Raw genomic sequence first — 26206 nt, forward strand, 5'->3', positions numbered from 1 at the left:
CGAGCTTTGTCCCCACTGCCAAAGGAAAGGGCAGCTGGAAACAGGCAGGAACCCAATATGAATTGAGCATGATTAAGTATGTCACAGCTATTGTTGCAAATGAAATGCTGCTGTTATACCTAAATAGCCTATAGCAGTCCCTTGTCATTACAGCCATTCAGCTGGCTCTGCTTTAATTGTCTCCAAAAGCCACCCGGAAAGGATTTATGTCCTTTCCAATGTAAAGCCAGGGACAGAAATATGTAGGCACTAACCTGCACCCATTAGATGATAGGGATGTGGTAGGTGAGCTAGAAGACAGATAGCAGAGAGGGAACTGCTTGGTAGCTGGCATGCAAGGTGATGTGACTGCTGTGTGTGTGGGCAGAGCTGCTGATGGATGATAGCTAGCACAGACTGGGGGGTGGGCCACAGAGCTCACCACCTACTCACGTCTGGCTCCTGGCAAGACAGCTGTAGCAGAGAGCAGGGACTGGAGATGCCCAAACCCAATCCAAAGGCACTTCTGGGGCTGGGTGCGGGGCACCATGTCCCCATCCCCTCCTGGCTCCAAGCAGAGCTCCCCAGCACCTAGCTCCTCTCCCCCTGGGCACTGTCCTTAGCCAGAGAGGGTCCAGTCAACAAGTAGGCTCCATAAGCACCTTTTTGTCTGGGCAGGCCTCTCCATCTCCCCCACCTGTGACACTGTGCTATCTCAAAGGCAAGAGGCCCCTCAGTACAGTCCCTCCCTACAGCCAGCACCCCTGATCTCGGGCCATGCTACCTCATACCCCACAGACTGCAGCTTATTTGCTCCACACTGATAGATTCCACCAGCACATCAGCTTTCACCTTCATTACTGACATGCTTTTGCCTGGACAACACTGCTGTTGCACCACCACGGGGGAAGCACCCCCTGACTTTTTCTGTCCCAGGCATAAACTCCAGGTGACACAGGACTGAGGCTTTGTCTCTGCTCACAGCAGTAATGCAGCAACACCTCAGCTCTGGAGATAACTTTAATAAAGTGTATTAGAAAGGAAGAGACCAAACCACCTCACAGAACATCACAGCATCCCTGAGCTGCACACAAGGAGCTGTGCTGGTTCTGAGGTACGGCCTGACTGACTGAACTGTGACACAGGGAAGTCACCAGGGCACTCTGCAGCACTTGAAAAAGCTTCTTCTCCCAGCACAGGATACAGCATGCCTGGTGTCAAAGCATGTTGCCTGAGATGCATCACAGCAAGGCTGATGGTGGGGCACAGCTGCTGTCAGGGTCCTTGATGGAGCCATCTCCCACCATGACAAGTACTGCCCTGGCTTGGCATCTGTCCAATTCCTCATCACAAACCAGCAATCCAAATCTAAATTAACTTATTCTCTTCCATATTCTTAATTGATCCACAAAAAATGAACACATCATCTTCCTCCTTCAGATTAATTAGCTTCAAGGCTCACAGTTTCTTGGGAAACAATTCCCAACTCAGCTCTGACTATGGAGGAGGTCTGGAATCTGGTCTAAGTTAGTCTGCTGAGAAAGATCAAGTGGAGCTTCTTCTGGAGAGATCAGTAGAAATGTCTCCTCTCCTTCCTGGGGAAGAGAAGTATTTTAGAAGGACTTTTTCCTGGCTGTTCCTTGTCTTCAGTCAGTTCAAAGGCTCCTTGGATCCTTCCTGGACAAACCTTTTCTTCACAGGGTGCTGAGGAGGTCAGGGGTCCAGCTTTCCCTCCTAAGATTCTAGAATTACAGTTGTACAATTGAAATGATGCCCCCAAAATCTTTGCTGTGAACAACAACCCAGCCTCTGTCCCAAGCCCACAGTCTGTACATGGCTTTTATAGCCCTGAGCTCTTTTTAGACATGAGTTTGAATCCATCATCCAGAATGGACCTCCGGTTGCGTCTCAACCTCCTCTGTCTCTCAAGATAGATGATCAGTCCCAGGAGGATACAGATGACTACCAAAAATACAATTCCTATAACAGTTAGACTGATGACTGTGGCCTCTATCTGCCCTGGGGCCAACTTAGCTCCAAAAAGCATCATCTTCTGGGAGTCATCCTTCTCTTCCTCATCTTCGGGTGGCAACTCTGAGAAACAAAGAATGAAAGTACCAATGAGTCAGAAACATCACAATTCAGTGGTCCAAGAAATACCAAAAAGGAGAAAAAGATAAATCCAACACTATCAAAACAAGCCAAAGGAGACTCAGCTGCCATCCCCCCAGCCTCATCTCTGAGGTCTCAGAGAGATTTGAGAATGTGAATGGTTCTTTCCCTAATCCACTCCATCCCACATCCCTGGGCAACCTGCTCCAGTGTTCCACTACTCTCATTATGAAGAGCTTCCTCCTAATAGCCAGCTTAAACACACCCTGCTCTAGTTTATGGTGAATGTGAAAATTCCTTAGACCATATAGTCCAAGAAGGGAGCATGACTAACCTGAGGTTTCCCTTGGGGTTTGATTGAAAGGGATGAGCAATATCATCCCCTGTGTAACACCCTCCTTTAAATGAATCTCTGCCAGTTTCCAAGCTTGCACTCTTAAGATGAATCCACATGTAGCAAGTACAACTGGTTGCAAGGGCACTAAACTTCTCCACCCAACATGGACAAACAAGCCTGACAAGCCCAGCTTTTTATCATCAGAGCACAGACATTTGGTGGAAAGAAACAAACCAACCTGGAACCCTCCCTGTTATCCATCCTCAGAGTACTGTGCTGGCTAACCCAGCAGAGGAGAGAGGCTGAGAGTGGTGGTTGCACCCCTCCCTTCTCCTCACACAGATCTAAACCTCTGTACTGATTAAAGATCTCCCTTCCTCCTCACTCACACAGCATTTAGCAGCACAAAACACACCTTACCTGCACTGTGGTTTATTACTGCAAGCACCGGCTCTGAAAGGAAACAAAAAGAGGGTGAGAAAGTGTTGGGCTAAGTAGGTCAAGAGTCCAGCACACAGCATGTTGGGCAAGGATCAGGTCCAGAGGCAGCATGGTTTTCCAGGGCTTGTAGTTTTCTTGTCTCCTGTCAACACTTCCCTCTCTGTATCACATCAAGAGTGTTTTTGTGGTACCTGCTTCAAAAGCAGTCCTACTGCTGCCACTCAGCCCCTTACTGCCTTTGGACGAAGAGCACAATCCAAGTCTGAGCATGTGCTGGGCTGACCCTGGCTGGCAGAGTCACTTTCTCACCTCCTAAAAGAAATAGGGAGGGAACTGCAAGGCAAAAAGCAAGAAAAAACACTTGTGTGTCAAGATAAAGGCAACTCAACCAGCTAAGGGGAAGGGAAGAACCAAAACACAAAAGCTCAAGTGACACCAAAGCAATCACTCACCACCAGCAGTCAGCTCTCCTAGCTGTGTCCCCTCCCCACCTCTCATCCACCCTAACGTACTGAGAAACAGAAGACCTTGACCCTGTGCAATCACTGCTCTCCCACAGCTACTAAAACCTGGGGGTGTCACCAACTCCATTTTGCTAACTAACCTAAACCACAGCACAGTATGAGCTGCTCTGAAGAAAATCAACTCTGCTGCAGCAAACCCAGTACAGTGTCACCTTCCAGTGCTTCCTGGTGAAATGAGAAACCTTAGGACAGGCATTTAGATCCCAGGTAATGTTCTTAGTGAGAACAATTACAGCTGAACATTGGCTTCTCAAACACAAGCCAAAATACTCAGTAACAACACAGGCAATGTAAACCCCAGAAACCCATTTGTCATTGATGCCAGCTGCAGGTATTGATATATTCAAAGGGAGCAGCTTCAATTAATATTCATTCCCTGCTCAATTAACTGGCTGTTTATGGCTTGTAAGAAAGTTGTAACAATCAGTGACAGCTCCCTACCTGGTGCAGGCAAGACTGTGAAGAGTATCTCCATACCAGCATGGATATGATCAGACACATGGCAGTGAAGCAGCCACGTCCCAGGGTTCCCAACCAACATCTCCACCATTTCAAAGGTCCCAGGGAACAGGTCCACAACATCTGCTCTGTAGCTTTTGCCATTCTGTCAAAGGGAGAGGAGGTTGTTAACATGCAGTGCTCTTCTCAAGACAGAAAATGCTCTCAGTGTCACTGGAGGCCACAGCAGTGCTACCACAGTTTTTAAAAGGTCAAAAAAAGAGGGAAAAGTTCTCAAAGAGCAGCTCCAGACCTGTAGATGGGAAAGGAAAAACAGTCTGGGAATGTCCTAAGATGGGTTAAGCTAGACATGTCAGCACAATGCAGAGGCTCAGCAAGCCCCATCCCCTTCCTAGTTGGGTGAAGCTGCTGTGAAATCTTTCTAGAAGTTCAAGTCCATCAGAGTCCAGCAAAAGTGACAGCAGTGTTCAGTCTCTGCTTTAGCAGCAGCAGCAGTATAGCCTTACCTTGTATATGAAGGTCTCTGCATGAAAATGGACTGTGTGGATATCAATCTCCTGACCCATTCCCAAGAGGTACCAGTTCACCAGCTCCCCCTGGAACATGGTCAGCCCAGGCAAGGTTGCATAGAGCCTCCCATTGATGGCTGTGCAGTCAACAACATGCAGACAGAGCAGAAAAGGCTGTTACTGAAATGGTACAGATGCTGAACCACCTCAGAGGAAGAAGATGCAGGGCAAGTTAGATGCTATAAAGCTGATATAGCAACCAGTTAGTGTCTTCCATATGACAATCCTCCAAAAGCCTGGCAGCCTGAAGAGCTCAACTACTCTGTTGACAGGGAAAGTGACCTGCATTTGTCAAGGCCACGCTGTAGCTCAGCTGAAATAAATCTCAAAAGCTACCTCTTGCTGAAAACCTGCAGTCAGCCAGCAGAGATGGTTTTCTGGATGTCAAGACAGGTGACAATGGCCTTCTTAGCCCAGTGACAGGGAAACATCTGCACATCAATCTCTGAACAATTTACTTGCTGAACAATTAAATCAGGTAAATCCTGCCCAACAGGCAGCTCTGCCTTTGTTAGGGTCTCATGCTGGCTGTACACATTACATGCTGATCACTTGTGAAATTGCTACTTGGTGGGACTTTATTTCATAATTAGCACAGCAAGAAGAAGGAATATTGCTTTGACTGCCAAGTGCAGGAGAGGGACCAAACCAGTGAGTGACCTGAATAGGATGGCTCAGACGAAAGCATGGAAGACGGTCACAGAGGAAACAAGATGGGAAGAGACATGGCCTGAGGGCAGGAACACTGGTGCTGTACTCCCAGAGCTGCCACAGGCACTTTCTGTAGCCCAAAACAAGCATCCAAGCTCATTACTGGGTTTGCTGGCTATAACTTTGAGTTAACAGTTATAACAATGGACACTTGTACCTGGAGATGCTTCCTATCACCTGTACAAACCCAGCAGTAATGACAGTACACAATGCAGCTCTTCACTGCTCCTATCTCCACAACTGCCAAGGGACTTGTTTTTTTTGCTAAGAATACTTCAGACAGATCCAGATATAATGTAGAGAGGAAAAAACCAACCCCAATACTCCTAAGTAGCATGATAATTCAGAAAAACATGTTTGTCCTGCTCTGGTACAAACAGCTTCTTGGTAATCAGCTAAAAACTGAGCCATGGACTGCAGCTACATAGTACTGCAGCTCAGGCAATTAATCTGAAATACACTCTAAAGGTCCCAAGAGGGACAGAATGAAATTAGTCTGACATGTTAATTTCACATTTGCTTTTATTTCCTGTCCCTAGTCACTCAGCCACATCACAGCTTAACCTCTCTGGGCTCTTCCTCCTGACAGGGACAGCCAGAACGATTAACCTGCATTGTAGATCAAAGGTCTGTGCTGCAGTATTGAGAACAGACAGTTCAATTCTGTTCCTGCCACTGGTAATGGATGAGGGCATTCACTAGCAGCCAGGCTCTTGGGTTTGGGGTGGCTGACTCATGACAGAGGTCTCAGAGCCAACATCACCTTTGAGAGACAGCAGTGGGTGCTCAGGTGTCTAACAGGCATTACCATGCATCTTGTTGCTTTCCACAAACTTGTCATCCAGCAGGTTGATCTCCTTGTGGTTTCCCTTCCTGTAAGATTCCACATTCTCCTCCAAGTACCAGGACTGGTTTTCATCAAAAACCAGGAACAGCAGGGCAAACTCCCTCTTTACATCCTTCCTGATCCCATCAGGCTGCAGAGCTCCTCTCCGGCAGATCTTCAGGGGCCCAACCAGACCACTGTACATATCCTGATCAGGGTGAAGGAGACAAAGACCTTCTCTTTTGGAGGCAGCTCTTTGCCTTTCAGCCACCATATTTTCTGTTCTGCATCACCTCACTTAAAATACCCTGTTAAAGTACCCTCATGGGTGAAAATCAGCTACCAAAGCACAAGAACAGATAGAGTTTACATGCTCTTAGGAATGCAAATCCCAAACTCATAAATATGAATGGTATCAAAACAGTCTCCACTCTGGCTGCAAAAACATCTGCAACTTGAGATAAAAAGGTAATGATGTCTGGTTTGAATGTGATGGCTTACTGCAGGATCCCTCAGGTTGTTTTCCTGTGAAATCAGTGCTATGACAACTGGTCAAATCTTCCTGCTTTAGCCATGAGGCCTAATTGTGGACAACTTCTGCCTTGATTAGTCCAATGGTTCTCACTAGTAGAAACCAGGACTTAAATGGGAGAGGTCCTCATATCCTTCAAATAACTGAAGGAAGGCTGATGTCATGGAGACAGGGAAGTTGTTTTCTGAAGGTTTGGGTTAGTTAAAAATAAGGGCAAGCACTGGGACAAAAGCAGAGGACTTCCTTTCCCAGGAGAAGGCTGGATGTTCCACCAGGTGGCTCTTCCACCTCTCACCTGTGCCAATCTCTAAACTGGTTTCTAGAGGGAGTGAAAAGTAGGGTTAACTGGGCTTTTCTGGTTCTGAATGCTATTTCACCTTTACTGGGTCCACCATGGAGTAGTAGATCCAAGGGACACAAGCTGAGTCATTTGGCCCTGGGCCAGACCTCTCAGGAACTTCCCATCGGTAGGTCACAATGTCACCTGAGGGACAGAGGAGCACCATTAACATCAGTACCATACAATTCAGTTTGCTGAGCAGCATGCAAAGCAAGACAAAAACCAAAGATCTAGCCTCCAAAGCACAAATGCAGTTCTGATTGTGTTGGACTCTGCATCTTCTTCCCTCAAACACTGAGAAGCACAATGGAAGCAGCTCCCTACTAAAGAGCCAAGCAGAGGGCTCACAGGATGCACACACTGGTATCAACACAGCTTTGCTGTATCTGCTGCCTTTGGGGCTTGGACCTGACCTAGGAAATTGCACCCCTTTTCAGTACAGATGCAGCTCAAGATGATACTTCATCTTCTTGAAGTATGTTTATGGTGCTCATTCAAATTAACCCTATTTTGTGTGTCTGCAACACATTTCAGACAGATGGGGCCTGGCTGCACACCTGGCTTGGCTCAGACACTCTGCACAAGTTGAAGTGGACCAAAAATTACACAAAGCAGCTTCAGGACCCCAAAACAAACCAACAAGCAACGGGGCATTTCTCCTGTTCCATGCTATTTTCACTGTTGTGCCCAGCAAAGAGCACAGGTTGCAAACAAGAGGGGCAGGCCATCCCCCACCACAAGTGGTCAGCCCAGTGCTGCAACAGAGTGGCTGAGCTGTGAACTGCCACCACCCTTCTTCCTACAGACACACCATGCTCAGGGCTGGGGCTGCACACAGAAATGTTTGGGCAGCTCTTATCCTAGAAGTCAGCAGAACAAACACTCTCAGGGCTGCCATTCCCACAGAAGTCACATCACTAAAACCACAATGAACCCGTCAGACCACTTATTGCTCAGGTCCAGCTCTCTGCCAGCATCTCAGCCTACTCCAGGAAACTAGTCCAGCTACAAGGTTAAAACCAGCTTCATAAAGCCATACAGCATACATCTGGAGGCCACAAGTGACTTACCAGGGTTTGCTATTTGTGGCTGCCTTGTCCCCCTCTCCAGCACCCCGTGTGCATGGATGGAGTAGGGTCGTGTGGCATTGTTCTTGAACACGATGTTGAGAATATCTCCCACTTCAGCCCACAGAAAAGGACCTTGAGACAGGAATAATGTACTTTGTTAGCCTGTCTCCTAAGAATATTACCACTTCTCTCATCATCTTCTCCCCAGAGATATTTCCTTATGGTATTTATGATGTTCCCCTCCCCCTTCTCTCCCCCAAAAGCAGAGCTGGAAGTCAGCCTCAATCCAAAGTAAGTCTTGGAAAACCAAACTTTGAGTTTCATCATGAGGGTAATGAAGGTTGTTAGGCATTTTAACTGTGGCCAGTACAACTAAGGCTTCATTTCTGAATGCTGCTATGCAAAATTTCACAGCATCTTGATCATGCCTTGTTTAAAAACACGTGGTAATAATCAGTGTGGCCTGATTACCACATATCAGAGCTGCAGCCTGTTTTGAATGGCCTACACTGCTTCAGCTCTGGCTCCACTTGCAGTCCTGAGCTTGTTAGTGTTGTGTCTCCATAGATTTCCATCAGCCACCTGCCTGCTTTTGCCCCCAAAGCACACCTCTTAACTGTGGTTTTTTTCCCAACCTCTCTCAGACTCTGTAGGAGTCAGCATTTGTTTTTGTTCTACTATCAGAAGAATGCAGGTGAAAAGCTGGAACAAAGGCAGGCACAAGAACCATGTCTTCTCTACTACAAGCTGTGGAGGAAGAGGGTCCTGAACACAGCTAGCAGACATGGACAGAAAATAGTCCAAATTTCTCCCCACTTGCACAGGCAGCAGATACCCAAACACCTAGAAGGCCTTCAGATTACAGCCCTTAGCCACTGAGACCAAGTCCCACTGCTTCATGAGCAGAGGATGCACCCTCTGCACATCTCCTTACCTAGTATCCCTAGGTGTTCATCACCATTTATCCTGGCCTTGGGGGTCTGGAAAGTGCCATCGGTGTACTCCCTGTAGACTGCTTTCTTGTACCTGGAGCCCAGCAGCCCATTCTCGTTGCTCAGAAACACATCGGCGTAGCTGAGAAATGCAGAACCGGGGCTGAGATACCCAAAGAGCTCACAGGGAGCAAACAGCTAACTTGTGGCAGGGGGTTCCCTGCTCGAGTGGCTTTCCCAGAGGCCTCCTCTGATGGCAAAGGTGTGGGGGCAGGGATGTGGGGCTGGGGGTTCCCATCAGCAGCGGCGTATGCAGCCAGCTGACAAGACGGACAAGGTCCACAAGTGGAGCTGAGAAGCTCTGCCAATGGCTTCCCCTGAAGAAGGGCTCTACCTCTCTGCAGAGTGGTTGTGCCGTTCCCTCTCCCAGCTCCGGTCAGGGGCGTAGTCCCACACCACCTCCTCTGCCATGATGTAATAGGTCCTCACCCCCCTGTACTGGGGGGCAGGGGCAGGCCCCCCTCTGCCGCACTTGGAGACGGAGTAGCGCTCCCTCATCCCAGCCTGGTAGTGGTTGCTCGTCTGGCAGTAGATCTCGAAAGTCCCTGAGGGAGGCAGCACGAACAAGGAAATCAGTGACTCTGAAAGGTCCCAGGAAGCAGCTGCTTCCCACCAGAGCTTGTGACGTGGCTGACATCGGAATGTGTTTGTTTAGGGAGCCTGGTTGCCACGGGCCAAAATTAAAAGGGGTTGTTAGAGAAACCCAGCAGGAATGGCACAACAAAGTCCTACAGTGAAAAAAACCATCTCAGGAGGCTTTCTTATGCAATGACTGCCTCATTAGAGGTGAAGAAACCAACAGAGTGATGTAACTGTGGCAGCACTGCTGGGACAGTGGTGAAGTGAAAGATCTACCCTGTGAACCCCAAAGGGAAGGAGACAACTGGCAGCTGAGGTCATCACATGGAGGGAGGGACGTGAGACAATATTGTGTGACTACCATACAATCGGGGAAGGCTGGGCTCTGTCCTGAACCTGGATCTCCACAAGCCACAGACAAGGGAGTTAAGCTCTGATAGCTGCCTGCTGCTTTATTCTGAAAGAAGTGTTTGCATATTTCTGTGGGTCCCAGGCAGCACAGTCCATCGAGGCTGTCACCACACATATTTGCTAACAAGTGGCAGGCCAGAATAAAACAAGTCAGTCTGGGACAAAACCCTCTATTTCCTGTTCCTCTCCAGAATCAGATACAAAGATAGGAGCTGCAGCTTCATCAATAGGACCAAACATGATCTAGTGAGCCCTTCACAATGAGAAAGGCACTGAGGTGCTGGAGCATGTCCAGAGAAGGGCAACAAAGCTGGTGAAGGGTCTGGAACACCAGTCTTGAGAGAAGCAGCTGAGGGGCCTGGGGTTGTTTAGTCCTGAGAAAAGGAGGGTGAGGGGAGACCTCATTGCTCTCTACAACTACCTGAAAAGGAGATTGTGGTGAGGTGGGTGGTGGTCTCTTCTCCCTGGCATCATGTGACAGAAAGAGAAATGACCTCAGATTGTGCTAGGTTCAGGTTGGATATTAGGAAAAATTTCTTTCAGTAAAGAGTGGTGAGGCATTGGAACAGGCTGCCCAGGCAGGTGGTGGAGTCACTGTCCCTGAGGGTGTCAAAAGAGCCTGTACAGCCATGGCACTTCAGGACATGGTTTCATGGCCTTTGTGGTGTCCGTTGGACTTGATGATCTTGGAGGCCTTTTCCCACAGAAACGACTCTATGTTTCTACAAAGCACAGCTCACCCTGTAAGAGCTTACAGGGTGCTGAAGAATCAGCCACAGGAGCAAATGCTACAGCAGGAGGCTTTTCCTGCTGGTAAGTGAGAGGTGCAGGCACCTACCCTGGTTGTCAGGCTGCATGAAGGCCGTAGCAAACGTGTGGGGGAAGAGACTGGTCGAATCTTTCCGCATCCCGTTCATCTGCAGGGTGTTTCCCTGAAACACAGCTCCATGCACATCTGCTTCACTGCCCAAGCCCAGAAGGTGCCAGGACACTTTGTCTCCTTCACACATGGTCAGCCCAGGCAAGTTGCCAAACATAAGTCCGTTGATGGCTACAAGGAGAAAACAATTAACTCTGTGCAGGTAGATATGGGCCAAGAGGTTCGCTTTGTGCACACCCTTTGACAGGGCAGGCCTGAACCCACCCCTGAACAAGCTCAGGGCATGACTACAGTGAGCTGTTCTTCTTGTCCCACGTCCTACCCGCTACCTCTCCCCTTCCCCGACTCCAGGCCAACGCAACACGCAGCCCCTCTAGCCTTGCAGCTCAGGCTTTAGGTGAGCACCACCCCACGTTCTGCTGCACACAAAGCAGCATCAGGCCATACCATGCATCCTGTTTGATTCCTCGAAGCCATCATCCTTTTTCACAGATGTCTCTTCCATCCTCAAATAGTACTTAATGTTTGCATTTAAATACCAGCTGAGGTTCTCGTCAAACACGCTGAAGAGGAGGTAAAACTCTTTGTCGACTCCTTTCTAAGATACAATCATAATGATGGCTGTTAATCTTTAAAATGCACCAATCCACCATCCTCACAGCTGAAGATCTTTTTGCCTGACTCTCAGGTTGCCCTTCAGTCTTCAAACTTGGCTCAGTGAGGAGCAGGGCTCTGTCCCTTACTCATGTTGAATGTTCCTCCTTTGTTTTGTGACAGGCCCCACTTGTGCGTTTTCCATGAGTCAAGTGATCAAAATTCAGCCAAGGACATGAAGTCATTGCCTCCTTCCCCCAGCACCCCTAGGTTTAGGTGTAAGTGTCATCATCTGTCCAAATCAGAGGTCAGAACCCAGCCCTAAGGCAGGCTGTTAACTGTGTTCCACTCCTCCTTCCTCCTGGATTTGGGCTATTTTATATTGCCCTAAAGCCCTGAAAGTGTTAATACTCCCAAGAACTGCATTCCAAAGCAAGGTGTGTATCCCCACTAAAGGAACATCTCCAGATTCTCATTCTGAGATCATCTTCCTCAGCTGCATCCAGGAAGAATCATCATTTCCAGTTGTATCCAGGAAGATATCCTGCAGAGAGGGCAAAGTGATTTCCCCCCTCTGCAGCACAGGAGGAGTGGCTGTGCACCTTTCCCAATCAACCATTTATGAAAGGGTTGCCAAAATTGCTGCCCCAAGTGATTTTTTCCCTGCCCTGCCTTTCCAAACAAGTCTGTTTTGTTCACACCCTTTCAACAGCTGCAGGTGCTTTCTCAGCACAACTCCTTCAAATAGAAGGTTGGATACATTCACAATCCTCTTGGCTCACAAGATTCACACTTAGACCCTGTGTAACATGCTGATCTCTTCTGCACTCCTATTTTAGCCCCCTCAGACAGCAAACCCCTCTAGAAGGCTCTTGTGGCAGCTGGTTTTGGACTCACCAGCCACTCTCTGATCTACACCACAAGGCTGGCAGGATGGTACTAGGTTGGTTTTCTGATGCCTACTGGCATTCACAGTTAGGCTCTGCTAATCTCTCCAGCAGTTGCCCAGTTCATTAATTAACTTCCTTCCCTAGACTTACTGCCAAAAGTGAAATTTCAAGATGAAGCTCTGGTCACCCTTCAGATTTCACCTCTCTCTCATCAGCAGTATAAAGACTGGCATGGATTTTCACATACATATTTTTTTTTTGCAGCCAGCTCTGCTTGAAAATGAGCTGATCTTGGAGAAGAAATGAGGCTCATTTAAACCACAAAGCATTGTACCACTCCAGAAAAAAAACACCAGTAAGTGAAAATGGCTTTTCAAATGTTTCTGAGACTGCAATGACTGCTCCAGAGGCCTCTGAAAGCAGCCTCTGAGACTTGCATAAAGTCCCTGCAAGGCACAGCTTTCAGCCAGGTTTATGAAATTTAAAGCAAACCCCAGAAACCATTTTAAGGGCAGCCCAGAACACCAGACTTCCCCAAGTGTCACCTGGGCACAAGCTGTGCTGATGTTAACCTACCTCATGGCTTTGGTTCAGTCCCCTGGACTCACCCTGTTTGTTTCCATTATGTTCCCGAACATCTTGCTGAGCTTCCTTTCTCTACATGAAAGCCAAGAACCTGGCAAGAGGGTGGCAGGAAACCCCCTTTTACCTGCTTGTTGTTGTCATCCAAAGTGCCTGGCTTGCAGATGAGCAGAGGCCCTACCAAGCCTGAACTGGTGTCTCTGACAGGGTTGGCAGCCGAGCTGTAGAGCCAGGTCAGACAGGGAGGGTCGCTGGATGTGGGCCCCACGTGCTTTGGCACAGTCCAGCGGTAGGTGAAGTTGTGCAGTGGTGCAACAGAAACCCCATTCTGGAACAGACCTTGGAGAGAGATTGGCATGGTTATTCCCAAGGTCCCCATAACAACCTTGCTTGCATCACCTCCCCAGCTACACTCACGCTGGGCTTCAACTTCACTCATGTCGACTGGACCACCCTGCCTCTCCAAGGTGTGATGTGGGCATGTTTAAAAGGCCTACAGGGCGATGCTTTCCATGACATGTAAATTCCTCTGCCCAGTGCCATGGCAGAGATGGCCATGGCAGTGGGAAATAAAGCAGATCCAGCTGCATCTGGGGACATAAATGCTGGAAGCATGTGGTTATCAAAGCTGGAGTGAACCGAGCACATTCCCCTGCCCGCAGGGTCTCCAATAGCTACAGACAGTCTGAGCACTTCTGGATCCATACTCCTTTGTAGCAGAGCCACAAAAATACTGAAGGTAGTGGAGTATTTCCCTTGTGAGGAAAGGCTGAGGGAGCTGGGGCTCTTGAGCTTGGAGCAGAGGAGCCTGAGGGGTGACCTCATTCATGTTGATAAAGACGTGACGGGTGAGTGTTGGGAGGACAGAGTCAGGCTCTGCTCAGCGATGCCAAATGATAGGACAAGGGGCAATGGATGCAAGTTGGAGCAGAGGAGGTTCCACGTGTACATAATGAGAAATATTTTCATTGTGAGGGTGACAGAGCCCTGGAGCAGGCTGACCAGAGAGGTTGTGGGGTCTCCTTCTCTGGAAACATTCAAATCCCACCTGGATGCATTCCTATGTGATCTACTTTAGGTGTTCCTGCTCTGGCAGGGGAGTTAAGACTAAATGATCTTTTAAGGTCCCTTCCAACACCTAACATTCTATGTTTCTATGATCTGGCACCATCCTTGGGCAGCAGCTCAGTGGGGAGCCTCCTTCAGTAAGACCTCAGGCTCCTCGTGGGAGCAGGCTGGCTTCTACCCAGTAGGATTATCCAGTATCTTAAGGGGGCCTAGAAGAAAGCTGGGGAGGGGCTTTTTAGAGTGTCAGGTAATGATAGGACTAGGGGCAATGGGAAAAAACCAAAACTAAAAATGGGTAGATTCAGATTGGATCACAGGAAGAAGTTCTTCCCCATGAGGGTGGTGAGAGACTGGCACAGGTTGCCCAGGGAGGTGGTGGAAGCCTCATCCCTGGAGGTTTTTAAGGCCAGGCTGGATGTGGCTCTGGGCAACCTAATCTAGTGAGAGCCCCCATAGCAGGGGAGTTGGAACTGGATGATCCTTGAGGTCCCTTCCAACCCTAACAATTATATGATATCTAGTCCTTCCCAGTGGCTGGAACTCCCCAGCACAGAGGAGGTACTGGCTATGGAGCTCCATCACTAGCATTAAAGTGGTCAAGAAAAGGGAGCCACAAACCATCATGGTACCACATCCCTTCCCACGCCTTCCCATAGGACACTCCGTGGGGCTGGATGCTGAAAGGCCAGGAAGCTTTGTTAATAAACGTCACCAGGATGGTGTCTCCAACTTCAGCTTTGATCACTGGACCTAAGCAAACAGCAAGAAACAGCATGTCAGCAGCAGAGCAACTCCCCAGGCAAACCAGAAGCCAGGGCCACTTTTTCAACCAGGCTGAGGAGAGCAGAAGGCACAGAAGAAGGGCGGACAGCACCACCTGACAGCAGGAGTAGGGGACTGACAAGAATCCTCTGGAAGCATACCAAGTATCCCGAGGTGTTTCTCCTCTTCTGACGGCTGCTTCTCCTCCCGGAAGCTCTCATCAGTGTATTCCACGTACTTTGCCTTCCAGTAGACTCCCCCGATTCGGTATGGGCCACGCTTGAAAAACTGCTCAGCAGGGCTAAATGCCAAAAGCAAGCATCAGGGCATTGCTCTAAAAAAACACCAGTCCTGTCCTTCTGCTCTCTGCCCACAGCCCTCTGGCAGTGCCAGCAGCATTGCCAAGACTCTGCGGCTTTTCAGACAAGGACAGCATCTCTGGACTGGAACAAGCACAGCCTGTCTCTGTAAAGCCTTTCCATCCCCACAGACTCATCTGCCTGCTGTGCTCAGGGGGCACTGACAGCACGCAGCCCTCCCTACCCGCTGACACGAGCCAGGTTCAGCGGCACAGGTCTGAACAGCAACTCTACACGAGGTGTGAAAAGAGGGCAGGGAAGAAAGCTGCAGTGAGGACGTGGAAAGGCAGTGCTAGAACACAGAGGTGTTCAGAGTCCAGGGGACAACTGCAATCATAACTGACAAAACCCTCCACACAACAGCTGTAAAGAGAGATTTGTTTCCACTGCCACCACCCTGGCCAAACACGCAGGCAGACGTAGCTTGCCTTGCAGGAGAGGCAGCTTAGTTACAAGGCCAGCTCACACTCCTAAGGAGCTTTCAATTAGAAGGTCTGCAAGAGAGCTGCTGTGTGGCTTTGGGTAAATCATTAACCACTCTGCATTTCTGCTTCTCCACCTGAAAGAGGAATATCCTCCCCAAAGCTTCCCAGGGAAGGGAAGAGAAAGGGAGGAACTTAGCCAAGTCTGAATGGGAAACCACTTACCAACTGCTCTCACAGCCATTTGACACATGGGATGGAAGGCTGTCATCAAGGTCACTGCATTTGATTTCCTGGAAATTGCTTGCTGTGGCACAGCTACACTGAAGCCTATCTGCAGGCTGGGTCTGCCACCCTGTGTCTGCTGCAAGATGTGCTCTTTAGTAGCTAAGATGTACAGCTCTGTTCCTAGGGCAGGCACAGCAGATCCAAAGCCCAGAGGCAGCAGCCCACGTTCTGCCTAAGCTGGGGTCCCTCTTGCCTGTGGGCAAGGCCACAAAACACAGCACACTTCCACATGCAGTCCTCAAGGCACCCAGTACTGCCCTCAGTATGATCTGGCTACAGCAGCCTGCACTTCCAACGGGATGATCTGTCCAGTCTGGAGAAGAGGAGGCTGAGGGGAGACCTCATTGGTCTCTACAACTACCTGAAGGGAGGTTGGAGCAAGGAGGGGGACCAGCCTCTTCTTGGTGTCAAGTGACAGGACTAGAGAAAACTGTTTCAAGCTGTGCCATGTGAGGCTTAGGCTGGGTGTTAGGAAACATTCCTTCACTGAAAGGATTATCAAACAGGAATGGGCTGCCCAGGGCAGTGGTGAAGTCACTGTCCCTGAAGGTGTTTAAGCAGCCTGTGGACCTGGTTTAGTGCTGACCCTTCCGAGCTGGGTTGAGGGTTGGACTGGATGAGGTCTGTTCCAGTCAGATGTACTCTGGGATTCTGCAGGCACCTATTTTGATAAGACATTCCACATTTTCCTTTGCAGCCTCCCCAGCACAGACAGGAGACCCCAAACACTGCCCTAGCCCATCCTCCTTACCTGCCTGCCTCATCCAGCTGTTTCCCACTGCTTTGGTCAAGACCTGAAGGTCCATAGTCCCACTGCACCTCCTTTGCAGCTATGTAGTACTTCCGAACTTTCCCGCCCAGGGTGGATGCTGGAGCTTGCCGAGAGCAGGGCCGGACTTCATAGAGTGCTCCCATCCCAGCTGCCCAAGACATGGTGGAAGACACACATGCTTGACCCCTCTCAACCACTTTGACCAGACAAAGCACACAGTCCCTTCTTCCTACCACAAACTGGCCATTCCCCCTCTGCTGGCCCAAGAGGCACATGTCTGGGAGAAGGCAATCAGGTGGTTCCCACAGCAAAGGCTTTCTCATGCTGGTGAGCAGAGCTTCTTACCTTGGATATGGGATGCTATGGAAGTATGGGCAGAGAGCAAACAGAGCCTCCTGCTGTCCTCAAATTCACCATGCAAGAGCCTCTTACAGGGGTTAGAGTTCTAAAAGCATTGCCTCCTCTCAGCTTTCAGCTGTACCACAGATCACTGTGGACCATTGCACAGCAGTACAGGGCATCCTCACTAGGTCTGGTCTGCACATTAGTCAATCATTGATCCACCCCACTTTGTACAAGACAAGGAGACACCCTATTCACCTAGGGACACTTTTTATGGGAATGCTGCCCAAGGCACTGTCCCCTCCCACATGGTAGGACACAGGAGCACACTGGGAGAAAAAAGGAGGCTGCAGAGTACAAGGCATCTTCCAGCCTCTGCCTCACCTTCTATGTGATCATTGATCTGACAGCTCAGTAGCCACTTCCCAGGGTTACTGGGGATCATGTCTGCAGTAACAAAAGTGGCTGGGAAGAGGCTGGCCACATCCGTCCGATGGCCTCGGATGCTGAGTGTCTCTCCATGGAAGTAGGCCGTATGAACATCCACTTCGTTGCCCATCCCAAAGAGGTGCCATGAAACATAGTCCCCAGCACACATTGTCACCTCAGGGAGGTTCCCAAACACATAACCGTTGATAGCTGCAAAACCAAGCAAGCCAAACACCAGAGATTAGAAAGAGGCCCTCAGAGCTTCTGCCAGCAGGTCACAGTACAGACACTTGAAGGATGGAAGTAACCTGAACTCACCATCCTCCTCTTGTTTTGGAGAGCCCAGCTCCAGAAATGAGGGGCATTCAAGTATCTCCAAACAATTAGTGAAGGCTCACTCGAGCCAAAAATGAACTTGAAACAATCCTTTTATTTTTCCCTAGAGCTGTTGCTGCCCCTGTGATGTTGTTTGCTCAGCACATGACCTCCGAGCCTGCTGTCTTGCTTCTCCCCTCTACCCAACCCCTGGCATACAACAGCAGAAAGTGTATTTCAAGACACCAGAGCAGTGACACCCCTGACAGAGTCAGCAGCTTCACAAAGGTGACACTGACCATGCATTTTGTTGCTTTCTTGGAATTCCTCATCTTCTTTGTCTACAGAAGCTGGATCTGTGCAGAATGCTGCAATGTTCTCATCCAGGTACCAGCTCAGGTTCTCATCCACCACACTGAACATCAGAAAGAAATCGATGTCCACATCCTGGCGCCTTTGAGAACTGCCAGTCAGTATCCCTAGGGAGAAAGAAGAGATGAACAAACCCCCATGCATGCAGAACAGCAGACATCAGTCAAGAGATTAGAACACCAAAAGCAGAGCAACTCTTATCACAGAAATTTGAGACAGATACTTTCCCCACCATCCTACCACAGCTCATTGCTGAGTTCCAGCAGGCTCACTCTTTTCTAACACATCCCTGCTAACAAGTTTCCTGCTCTGAGGCAGCTCTTCCTCTGCATGGCTGAACTCCAACACCTTCAGTGTTCTCATTCCTGCTGAAATCAAGCCATTCCCAGTTTTTAAATACACAAACTTGGACAATACTCCTGTTTTCAACATGGATTCAAACATCTCTTTCAGATCAAGAGGTCTACAAGCTTGCCTGCCCAGCCACTAAGAGATAAAGACAACACAGTGGACAAACCCCAGGTACTGTCTCCTCCAGTCATGCTGCATTTTCCCCTGAAGCTGAGAGCTGCCCACCAGAGTATATTCTCATCCTATCCTTGTTCAAGTCACCACAAAACCTTCACAGTATGAAACTGCTGCCTTCTCCTGGAGTTTTTACCTTTTCTGCATGTAAGTAGTGGCCCAATTAGTCCAGATGCAATGTCCTTTGGTGCATCAATATGAGAATGGTAGATCCAGGTCAAGCAGTTTGGGTCATCAGCAGTTGGGCTGTGATCTTCAGGGACTGTCCAAGTATAGGTGTAATTCCCTCCTGGGAAAACAGCATCGTCCTTCTTCTGATCCTGGGGGGACATATCAGGATACAGGGATCCTAGAACAACAGAGCAGTCACAACATCCATTCAAGAGCAGCAGAGATGTCCACACATATAACCTTCAACTGGGCTGCTCTCACTCAAAGCTGCACATTTATATGTGGGTAGCAGATTTTAAAGGAAGACTCACCACCCCAAGGCTGAAAGTGTTTAATCATCGTTATCTCAAAGAGAAACTGAGGTGCAACTTGCCCCAAATGGGTCTGCAGAGAGTCAGAAAGACAACTCCCATTCTGCTTATTGCTACTTTGCCCTCAACCACAGTCAGTCTCACTACAGTCTCTAGAGTTGCTTCAAAGAGCAGTTCTTTGGTCTCATATTTCACCATTCTTGTGAAGTCCCTGGAGCTTATCACACTCAGGACTCAAACTACAGCACTTCAAATGATGAATACAGCTCATTGCCTTCTGCACCCCTCTCCCACCAGCGAGCTTTGAAAGTTCGTCCAAAAAATAACCAAAAAATCTGGCCTGTGTAAATGTCCCAGTCAGGAAACTACTCCCATCCCCATGATCCTGAGTACCCAAGAGCAGGTGACTTCACTAAACACCTATGGGCAGTAGTAGAATAGAATAAACCAGGTTGGAAGAGACCTTCAAGATCATCACATCCAACCTATCATCCAACCCACCTAATCAACTAAACCATGGCACCAAGCACCCTATCAAGTCTCCTCCTGAACACCTCTAATGATGGTGACTCCACCATCTCCCTGGGCAGCCCATTCCAATGGGCAATCACTCTCTCTGTGTAGAACTGCTTCCTAACCTCCAGCCTTCCAGCAACAGAGCTTTGAGCTAAGCAAGGCTGTGGCTTTGCAGATGTCGCTCCTCAGTGCGCAGCCCTAAGATCCCAGTGAGAAAAAGCTGTCTGCCTTCTGGCAAAGGCTCTCTTACCTTCAGAGTCCTTCTCGTAGAACACACCATGAGGATGGATTGTGTATGGTCGACTAGCAAAATTTTTTAGGTGCACTTTAATGGTATCCCCCACTTCTGCTCGGATGAGGGGCCCCAGGAATCCCAACCAGCCAGGCTTGGGAATCTCAGTGGTGTACGTGGAGTCTGTGTATTGCTTAAAGACAGCCTTCTTGTACGTGCTGCCCACCCTGTCTTTGCCAGGCTGGAGAAATCTTGAGGCCTTGCTGTTAAATTCAGAGAAGGGAAAGGCACCATGAGTCATGCGCTACATAAAACAGCTGGTTGATAACACAGTGGAGTGACAATGACACACAGCTTCCCAGGTCAGCCCAGAGCTTTGGCACTACAGAGGACCACCTCTGCTCTACCCTAGAATGCCCTAAACCGTCTGTGAACTTCCTCTTCCCACACCTCTGGCTGCTTGAGAGACAGGCAGCACTTCATTCGAAACACAATGGCAGATGTCAGCCTTTGAGACCACAACCACAATGCACGGCCAGAGCCTTGTCCCCAGCTCTTCAAGAACAGACACAAAGCGCGCTCCTGAACTCCACAGTGCAAGCAAGAAATGGGAAAGATGGTGCTTTTTTGACAGCTACATGGAGGTGACACAGGGAAGACCAAGGTCCTTCTCATGACTGCTTCAGCCTTCACCAGGCATTTAGAAACCCACTTCAATGCCTTCATGGCATTTGCAGCTAACTCACAAGGCAGGGTGGAGGGGGACCCCCTGAGCTCTCTGGCCAAAATTCACAGTCTAAAAGATAACTTTCTGCTGAAGAGGTTCTGAAGTACTTGTAGAATGCCAGGTGAGTCAGGCAGGTACATACACAGCACGTAAGCAGCTTCCAGAGTTAAAATCTCTTGCAGGTACTAAAGTTCAACTCATGAGCGTATTTGCTCTTTATGGCTAATGCTGAGTAGATAAGAGATGAATCACGCTGTGGGTATTAGTGGGACTGGCCTAAATGAGAGCTGGGATTACTCCTCCCACTTCCCCCCTGGGATCAATCACCGTGCAGTATTGTAAGGAAGCCTGAAACATGGGCAGACTCCAAAGGGTAGCTCCAGAAGATGAACAGCTGAGACCAAAACACTGAGCATCACCCTCATCATTTGAAGCTGTGAAGGGCTGAGCTCCAGATATACAACCTAGAGCTCATCCCTTTGCAGTCATCCCTGCAGCACCATTAGTTTACAGAGAATCCCTAATTCATTTTGCAGATTTGCCTCTTCTTCCCCCCTCTATTTCTTCCCAACAAAAATATTCTTCAAGCATTTTCCTACCTTTGTCATTCATACCAATATGACATCCTTCTCTTACTGCTAGCAATTTGGCTTCTGCAATCATTGTAACAGTCCCATTAGCTAATTGTTGTCAGTGACAGAGGAGTTTTTAAATTGCTTTGAAGTTTAATGACCTTGAATTTCATTTCCATCTCTTCACCTATTGTGAGAGACAGCAAATAAAACCTACTGCTCTCATTGTCACTGCAGGAGGCAGCAATAACATCTTTATTAATCCTGAATTTGGGGTGTTTTCTTCTCTGTGAACTAATTTAAGTCTATTCAGCACCTCTGGAGAACACAGATTTTTTTTCCACACTAAACTGACAGACCTTGGTGTTTTTCTGTGAACCCCTCCTATTCCTCCTGTGCTGTTTCTGAAAGGTTGGTATAAACCTGAGTGGGCTTCATTACAAAGGGGTAAATGGCTGACAGCAGGTCAAGACACACAGGTTATTTGCCATGGAAAATGAAGGGAAGAAGCAATAAAAACGGCCTTTAAAAAGCTGTGGAAAGCTATTAAAACAAAACAAAACAAACACTCAAAAAAAAATAAACAAACCACCAAAAAAAGAACACCCAACCCACACAAAAAAAACAACAAGCAACCAAAGAAAAAGGTTTAGTGTTTTGAAAGCTAAACCCAAAACCTGTTTTTGTCATGACTCAAAGTATTTACTCAAGTTTGCAGATTTTCTTTTGCAAGAGAAAAAGAAAAAACAACAGAAAAAACACACACCAGGAAAAGCATTTTTCAAACAGCCCCTAAAATTTCATGCTGTAAGTTCCATTAAGCCTGAGGCTTACTAAAACAAGCTGGCCCTGTGAAGTCATTTACACCAAAGTGAAAAGTCATCACGCCTCAGGATATACAAGCTGATCACCAGCTGGAACTAAGGAAAAGGAGACCCTAGGGTAGAGCATTGCACAATCTGTTCTATTCTAGATTGTTTATACTTCCCTCTCTGAGCAGGCACTGGCTGCTCCTTAACACTGACCATTTCTTCTGCCACTGATACAGTTTCTATGCTCCTACGATAAACCAAGTTAACCATTAAGCTCATAAAGATCAGGCATCTATCAGGCCGTGTCTCTTGCTTGCTTAGATGCCCCAGAATGCTCACACAAAATCTCTCATGAAATGGCTATTTTAGGCCAGTAGCAGACTGAATCCTGCCAGAGCTACACATACAGGTTCTGTGTGATGCTTTGGTTAGCCAGCACGTTCCTTCCCGTTGGGGCATAGTTCCACTCCACCTCACGGATCCCCAGGTAATAGACTCGAGTGACATCTCCAGCAAGCACTGCTGACAGCGTGTGGATGTGAAGCAGCAACAGCCAGAACAATCCCATCATAGCCTGAATGAAGGCACTGTTGGAGGTTACACCTATTTGGGAGAAAAGAAAAACAAAGGCAATGAAAGAGAAGTAGATGGTGGTTACATGGTTTGAAGGAACTGGACATTTTGAAAGGGCACAGAGGAATCAGGGAGAAGGAAGTCAGGCAGTGGGATCATTGCTCAAATATCCAAGAAGGAAATCACTCCCACAGTAAAATCAATACAAAAGTTGGATGGAGGCTGTGCCTTTGCTAATCAGTCCCCAACAACAAAGGTGCCTCTCATAGCAGTTCGATTAACCTTTCTTTTTGTCTGCAGTTCTCTTCCCAATGCCTGCTCCATAGTTTGGAAAATGTTGCTAATTCACTCAGCCTTCACTCAGCAGGAGATGAGGTGAATAGATCCACAGCAAATGCTGTGTTAGCAGAAAAGGCACATGCAGATCCCATATGCTGTGTAAGGGTCATCTTAGGGCAGCAGGGCCCTGACCAAAAGGGACACATGCCCTGGAATTAAAAGAGACAATTTTCACCACCTCTGATGTCCCAAATCATCTTACAGGACACATCCAAAGCTCAGGAAAACAATCCTCAAATACCTTTGTGTTAAACCATTGTCAAGATCTTTCAGTTCTACACCACCTGAGGAAGAATGATTTTGTCACTACGAAGTCGTTTAAAGATTGCTTTTAAAGTGTGGTTCTGTGTAACCCAGGGAGTGCACATCAAATGGGCTGCTCAAGGCTTTTTGCTTAGCTTAGTCCCATTAAAAGATTTTCCCCTTGACTTAGATCAAAGTAAGGAGCCTACTTATAAAACCTCCAATCGACACCAAGCTTGGTCTGAATAAGCACCCAAAACACTCAAGAGAGATTCAGGGCAAGCTGCAGAAGTTACCTGAAATGGTAGAAGCAGTTCTGTGCAAGTTCAAAGAACTACCTATGTGAAGGAGAAATTGATGCAATATGGGGCAGCAGAATCACACCAGAGGGTAAGAAAATAGCTGAGGGGGAAAATGAATGACCAGCTAAATAAAACCCCCCGCGAAAATGCTGAAGAAAGATCTCCTCCAGTGATACAATTAACAAAGCCGGATGTAGGCAATAATCAAGCTGCCATATAACACAGACATTTCAGCCCCTGAGACAGAACAGCAACTTGGAAAACACTCAGCTGAGAGAAACAGAAAGCAAAAGAATTACAAGAATGTGACCCAGCAAAAGAGCTTAAAGGAATCGGTTTTCCTTAACTGCCAAAAGAAGGGGGTGGTGAGATAACACATCAGACACAGAAAGGGGTTTTATGAAGAGGTTGTCCTTATTTATTCTGTCCTTGCCAACAGCAACATGACTATCTCAGGCTATTTGCAGCAAACCTGGATATTCTGTAGGCTTTTGGCATCACACTGGAACAGCTTTCCCAGAGAAACTCTGAAATCTCTCACTACATCCCATACTAAACGTTCAGGATTCAAGCAGCATATGCCAATGAGATTCATATTCATATCCCTCCTAAGCCTGCATTTCTGATTCCAAACATCCTGAATTTGCCTTGGAAGCTAAGGATAATCAAGTATGACTGATTCCAAACCGTCATTAAACCGAGAAGTTGAGAGAAAGCAACTCTCAACTTGGAAAAACACCTATTCCCTCTCCTTTCTCAAAATAGGGTTGTAGGGATTTCTCTAAACCCAAGGTGGTTTGGATCCACCACCACAGTACAGCTCTGCTGCGGCAGCAAGTTCTTCAGAAGGTCCTGGTCACACACTGAAGAAACTTGAGTACAGAGGAGCCCCTTCCCTGTGGGTGTAGCAGCACAGGAGTGATGGCAGGGAGGTGAAATACCTGTCCTGAGCCACTCATTCTGTGCCAATAAAGATGGGAATCCAAGGCAAGCTCGGAAAGCCGTACCTGCGCCATTTCACACACACACCAGATTAGCAGTGGTCACAGCAATGAGGAAAGACAAGGCTGGCACCACCAGCCCTCAGCCCACAACCTCCTGTCCTGCCAGCACACGCCCTGCTGGGAAGGGCAGGGGGATGCTTTTGACTCAGCCAAAGAAGTGGCCTTCTTGGCACCACGGGTCAAAGTACGCTGGAGAAGCTCTCCAGGAAAAGCCTGCCCAGTGCGTGGGGCAACTCTCCTCCAGGACTGGGAGCAGCTGAGCCCAGGGAGATCGGTGAGGGCTAATCTTTATGTCCTCTCACATTAAAGGCTTTTGCAAGCAACATCAAACCCTAGGAAAGAGCAAAGCTTAGACTTCACACTAAGCATGAACAGCGATTCTTAAAGCGGTTTGTGCAAACTGCCTGAGGCAAATGCCAGCAGCATCAGCCTGCTATTCCTACATGGCAGGGTCCCTGCTCACCACATCGAAGTGCCACATTGCAGAATCACTAGGCTAATCAGAGAAACCAGAGTCAGCCAGAAGCCATGGCAATCTAAATGTCCTGTGAATGTGCTCTGGCGCTGCAAAAAAACCAATGAATCAAGGACCACATCTTTGGGACAGCCTTGCTGTGGCTCTACAAAAGCCCTGCCTGGACCTCAGGCTGAGTTTGATCGTGACATCGCACATAGGTCTGTGGTAATTGTAAGAAACAGCAAAACACCACCACTCAATGGGAATTCAGCAAGCAAGGGTGATTCTGTTCTCACAACCTCCTCACAGGGACCAGCCAGCAGTTTGTCACTCTGCTAGTGCAAGGTGAAGGAAACTGAGAAATAATTTTCCAAAAGTTCATTTTCCTTTGAAACCTGTATTGTGATTAAGAAAAACACCCCAAACAACAAGCCAAAACAAAATACGACTCAAATTTCGTATTGCATTCATCCCTTAACTTTGGTACTCCAAAGCAGAATCCATACCCCCAGAACTTCCCTTTTCCTAGTGAATTAGCAGAAAATTAGGTTTTAGTCTCTCTGGTCCCTAACCAGCTCCCACTTTAACAAGTCGGCCAGGCTGTCCGCAGAGTTCTCTCCCGGCACCTGACTGAGAAGAAACCATCATCCAAAAGAAGTGGAAAAGGGATTAACGAGTGAAAGAAACCATTCCCCCGCCCTTACTTGAGGAGCACGGCTGGAACCGGGCTCGGCGCAGAGGGCGACAGCGTCAGCTAGGAGACATCGCGGCGGCAGGACCTGTGGAAGGAGGATGCGCTGGCACAGCCGGGACAAAGTCTGGCTGTAAACGGGCTTCTGCCTCTCCTCCCTGGGCTGGCTCAGCCCCAGCCCCGCCAGCAGCGCTGACTCCCCTGCCCCGGGCACGCCCCCAGCGGGGCCGCGCCACCAGACCCCGCTCCACCACCCCAGGGCCCTGCAAATTCGTACACCCGAGAGCAGCTTCCCCGCCCGCGGGGGCCGGGCTGCTCCTTTCCACTCCTCGCCGCCCCGCCCGTCGGGCCGCCCTGCCACACACCTGTAGGTCGTGCCCCAGCCCCACGCTCCCCAGCGCTCCGTCCGCGACCCGAAGGGGTCCCACTGGGCCACCGCACCACAGCGCACATGCTCCCGGTCCCCCCCGGCCTGGCCTCACCGGGTGGGCGCTCAGCCTGGGTACGCAGGGAACATGGGGCACGGCCAAACTGCGACACGCAGATGCCGGCACCTACCTACTGGGCAGGCAGGTAGGTGGGTGGGTGGGTAGGTGAGGCTGGACGCGAAGCAACTCAGCTCCAGCCTCAGCAGGAGACCCTCCCCGGGGAACACCGGGCACGGCCCCTTTAAAGGCGCCGGTGATGTCACGGCCCCGCGCGCCGCGCTCCCCCGGGAGCACAACAAGAGTCACGCTCGCAGCCGCCGGGGCGGCGGGGGGCGGGGCTGGCTGG

General features: G+C 48.9%; 1 protein-coding gene across 1 annotated transcript; it reads right to left on the reverse strand.

Moving 5' to 3' along the window:
- Positions 1 to 1680: 1680 nt before the first annotated feature.
- HEPH (hephaestin) lies at positions 1681 to 25630 on the reverse strand. Its single transcript, XM_054169533.1, has 21 exons — positions 25446 to 25630; positions 22231 to 22426; positions 19731 to 19975; positions 18619 to 18831; positions 17885 to 18064; positions 17226 to 17480; positions 16479 to 16647; positions 14820 to 14959; positions 14515 to 14646; positions 12956 to 13167; positions 11210 to 11360; positions 10721 to 10933; positions 9227 to 9437; positions 8835 to 8974; positions 7901 to 8032; positions 6868 to 6974; positions 5941 to 6166; positions 4359 to 4498; positions 3835 to 3997; positions 2849 to 2881; positions 1681 to 2073 (listed from the first exon to the last, which is right to left on the reverse strand). The coding sequence occupies exons 2-21, from the start codon at positions 22392 to 22394 to the stop codon at positions 1820 to 1822; spliced, it is 3480 nt and encodes a 1159-aa protein (XP_054025508.1). The 5' UTR covers positions 22395 to 22426; positions 25446 to 25630; the 3' UTR covers positions 1681 to 1819.
- Between the last annotated feature and the right edge of the window lie 576 nt (positions 25631 to 26206).

Source organism: Dryobates pubescens, chromosome 18 (assembly GCF_014839835.1).
Source record: "Dryobates pubescens isolate bDryPub1 chromosome 18, bDryPub1.pri, whole genome shotgun sequence".
In the NCBI taxonomy this organism is placed as follows: Eukaryota; Metazoa; Chordata; class Aves; order Piciformes; family Picidae; genus Dryobates; species Dryobates pubescens.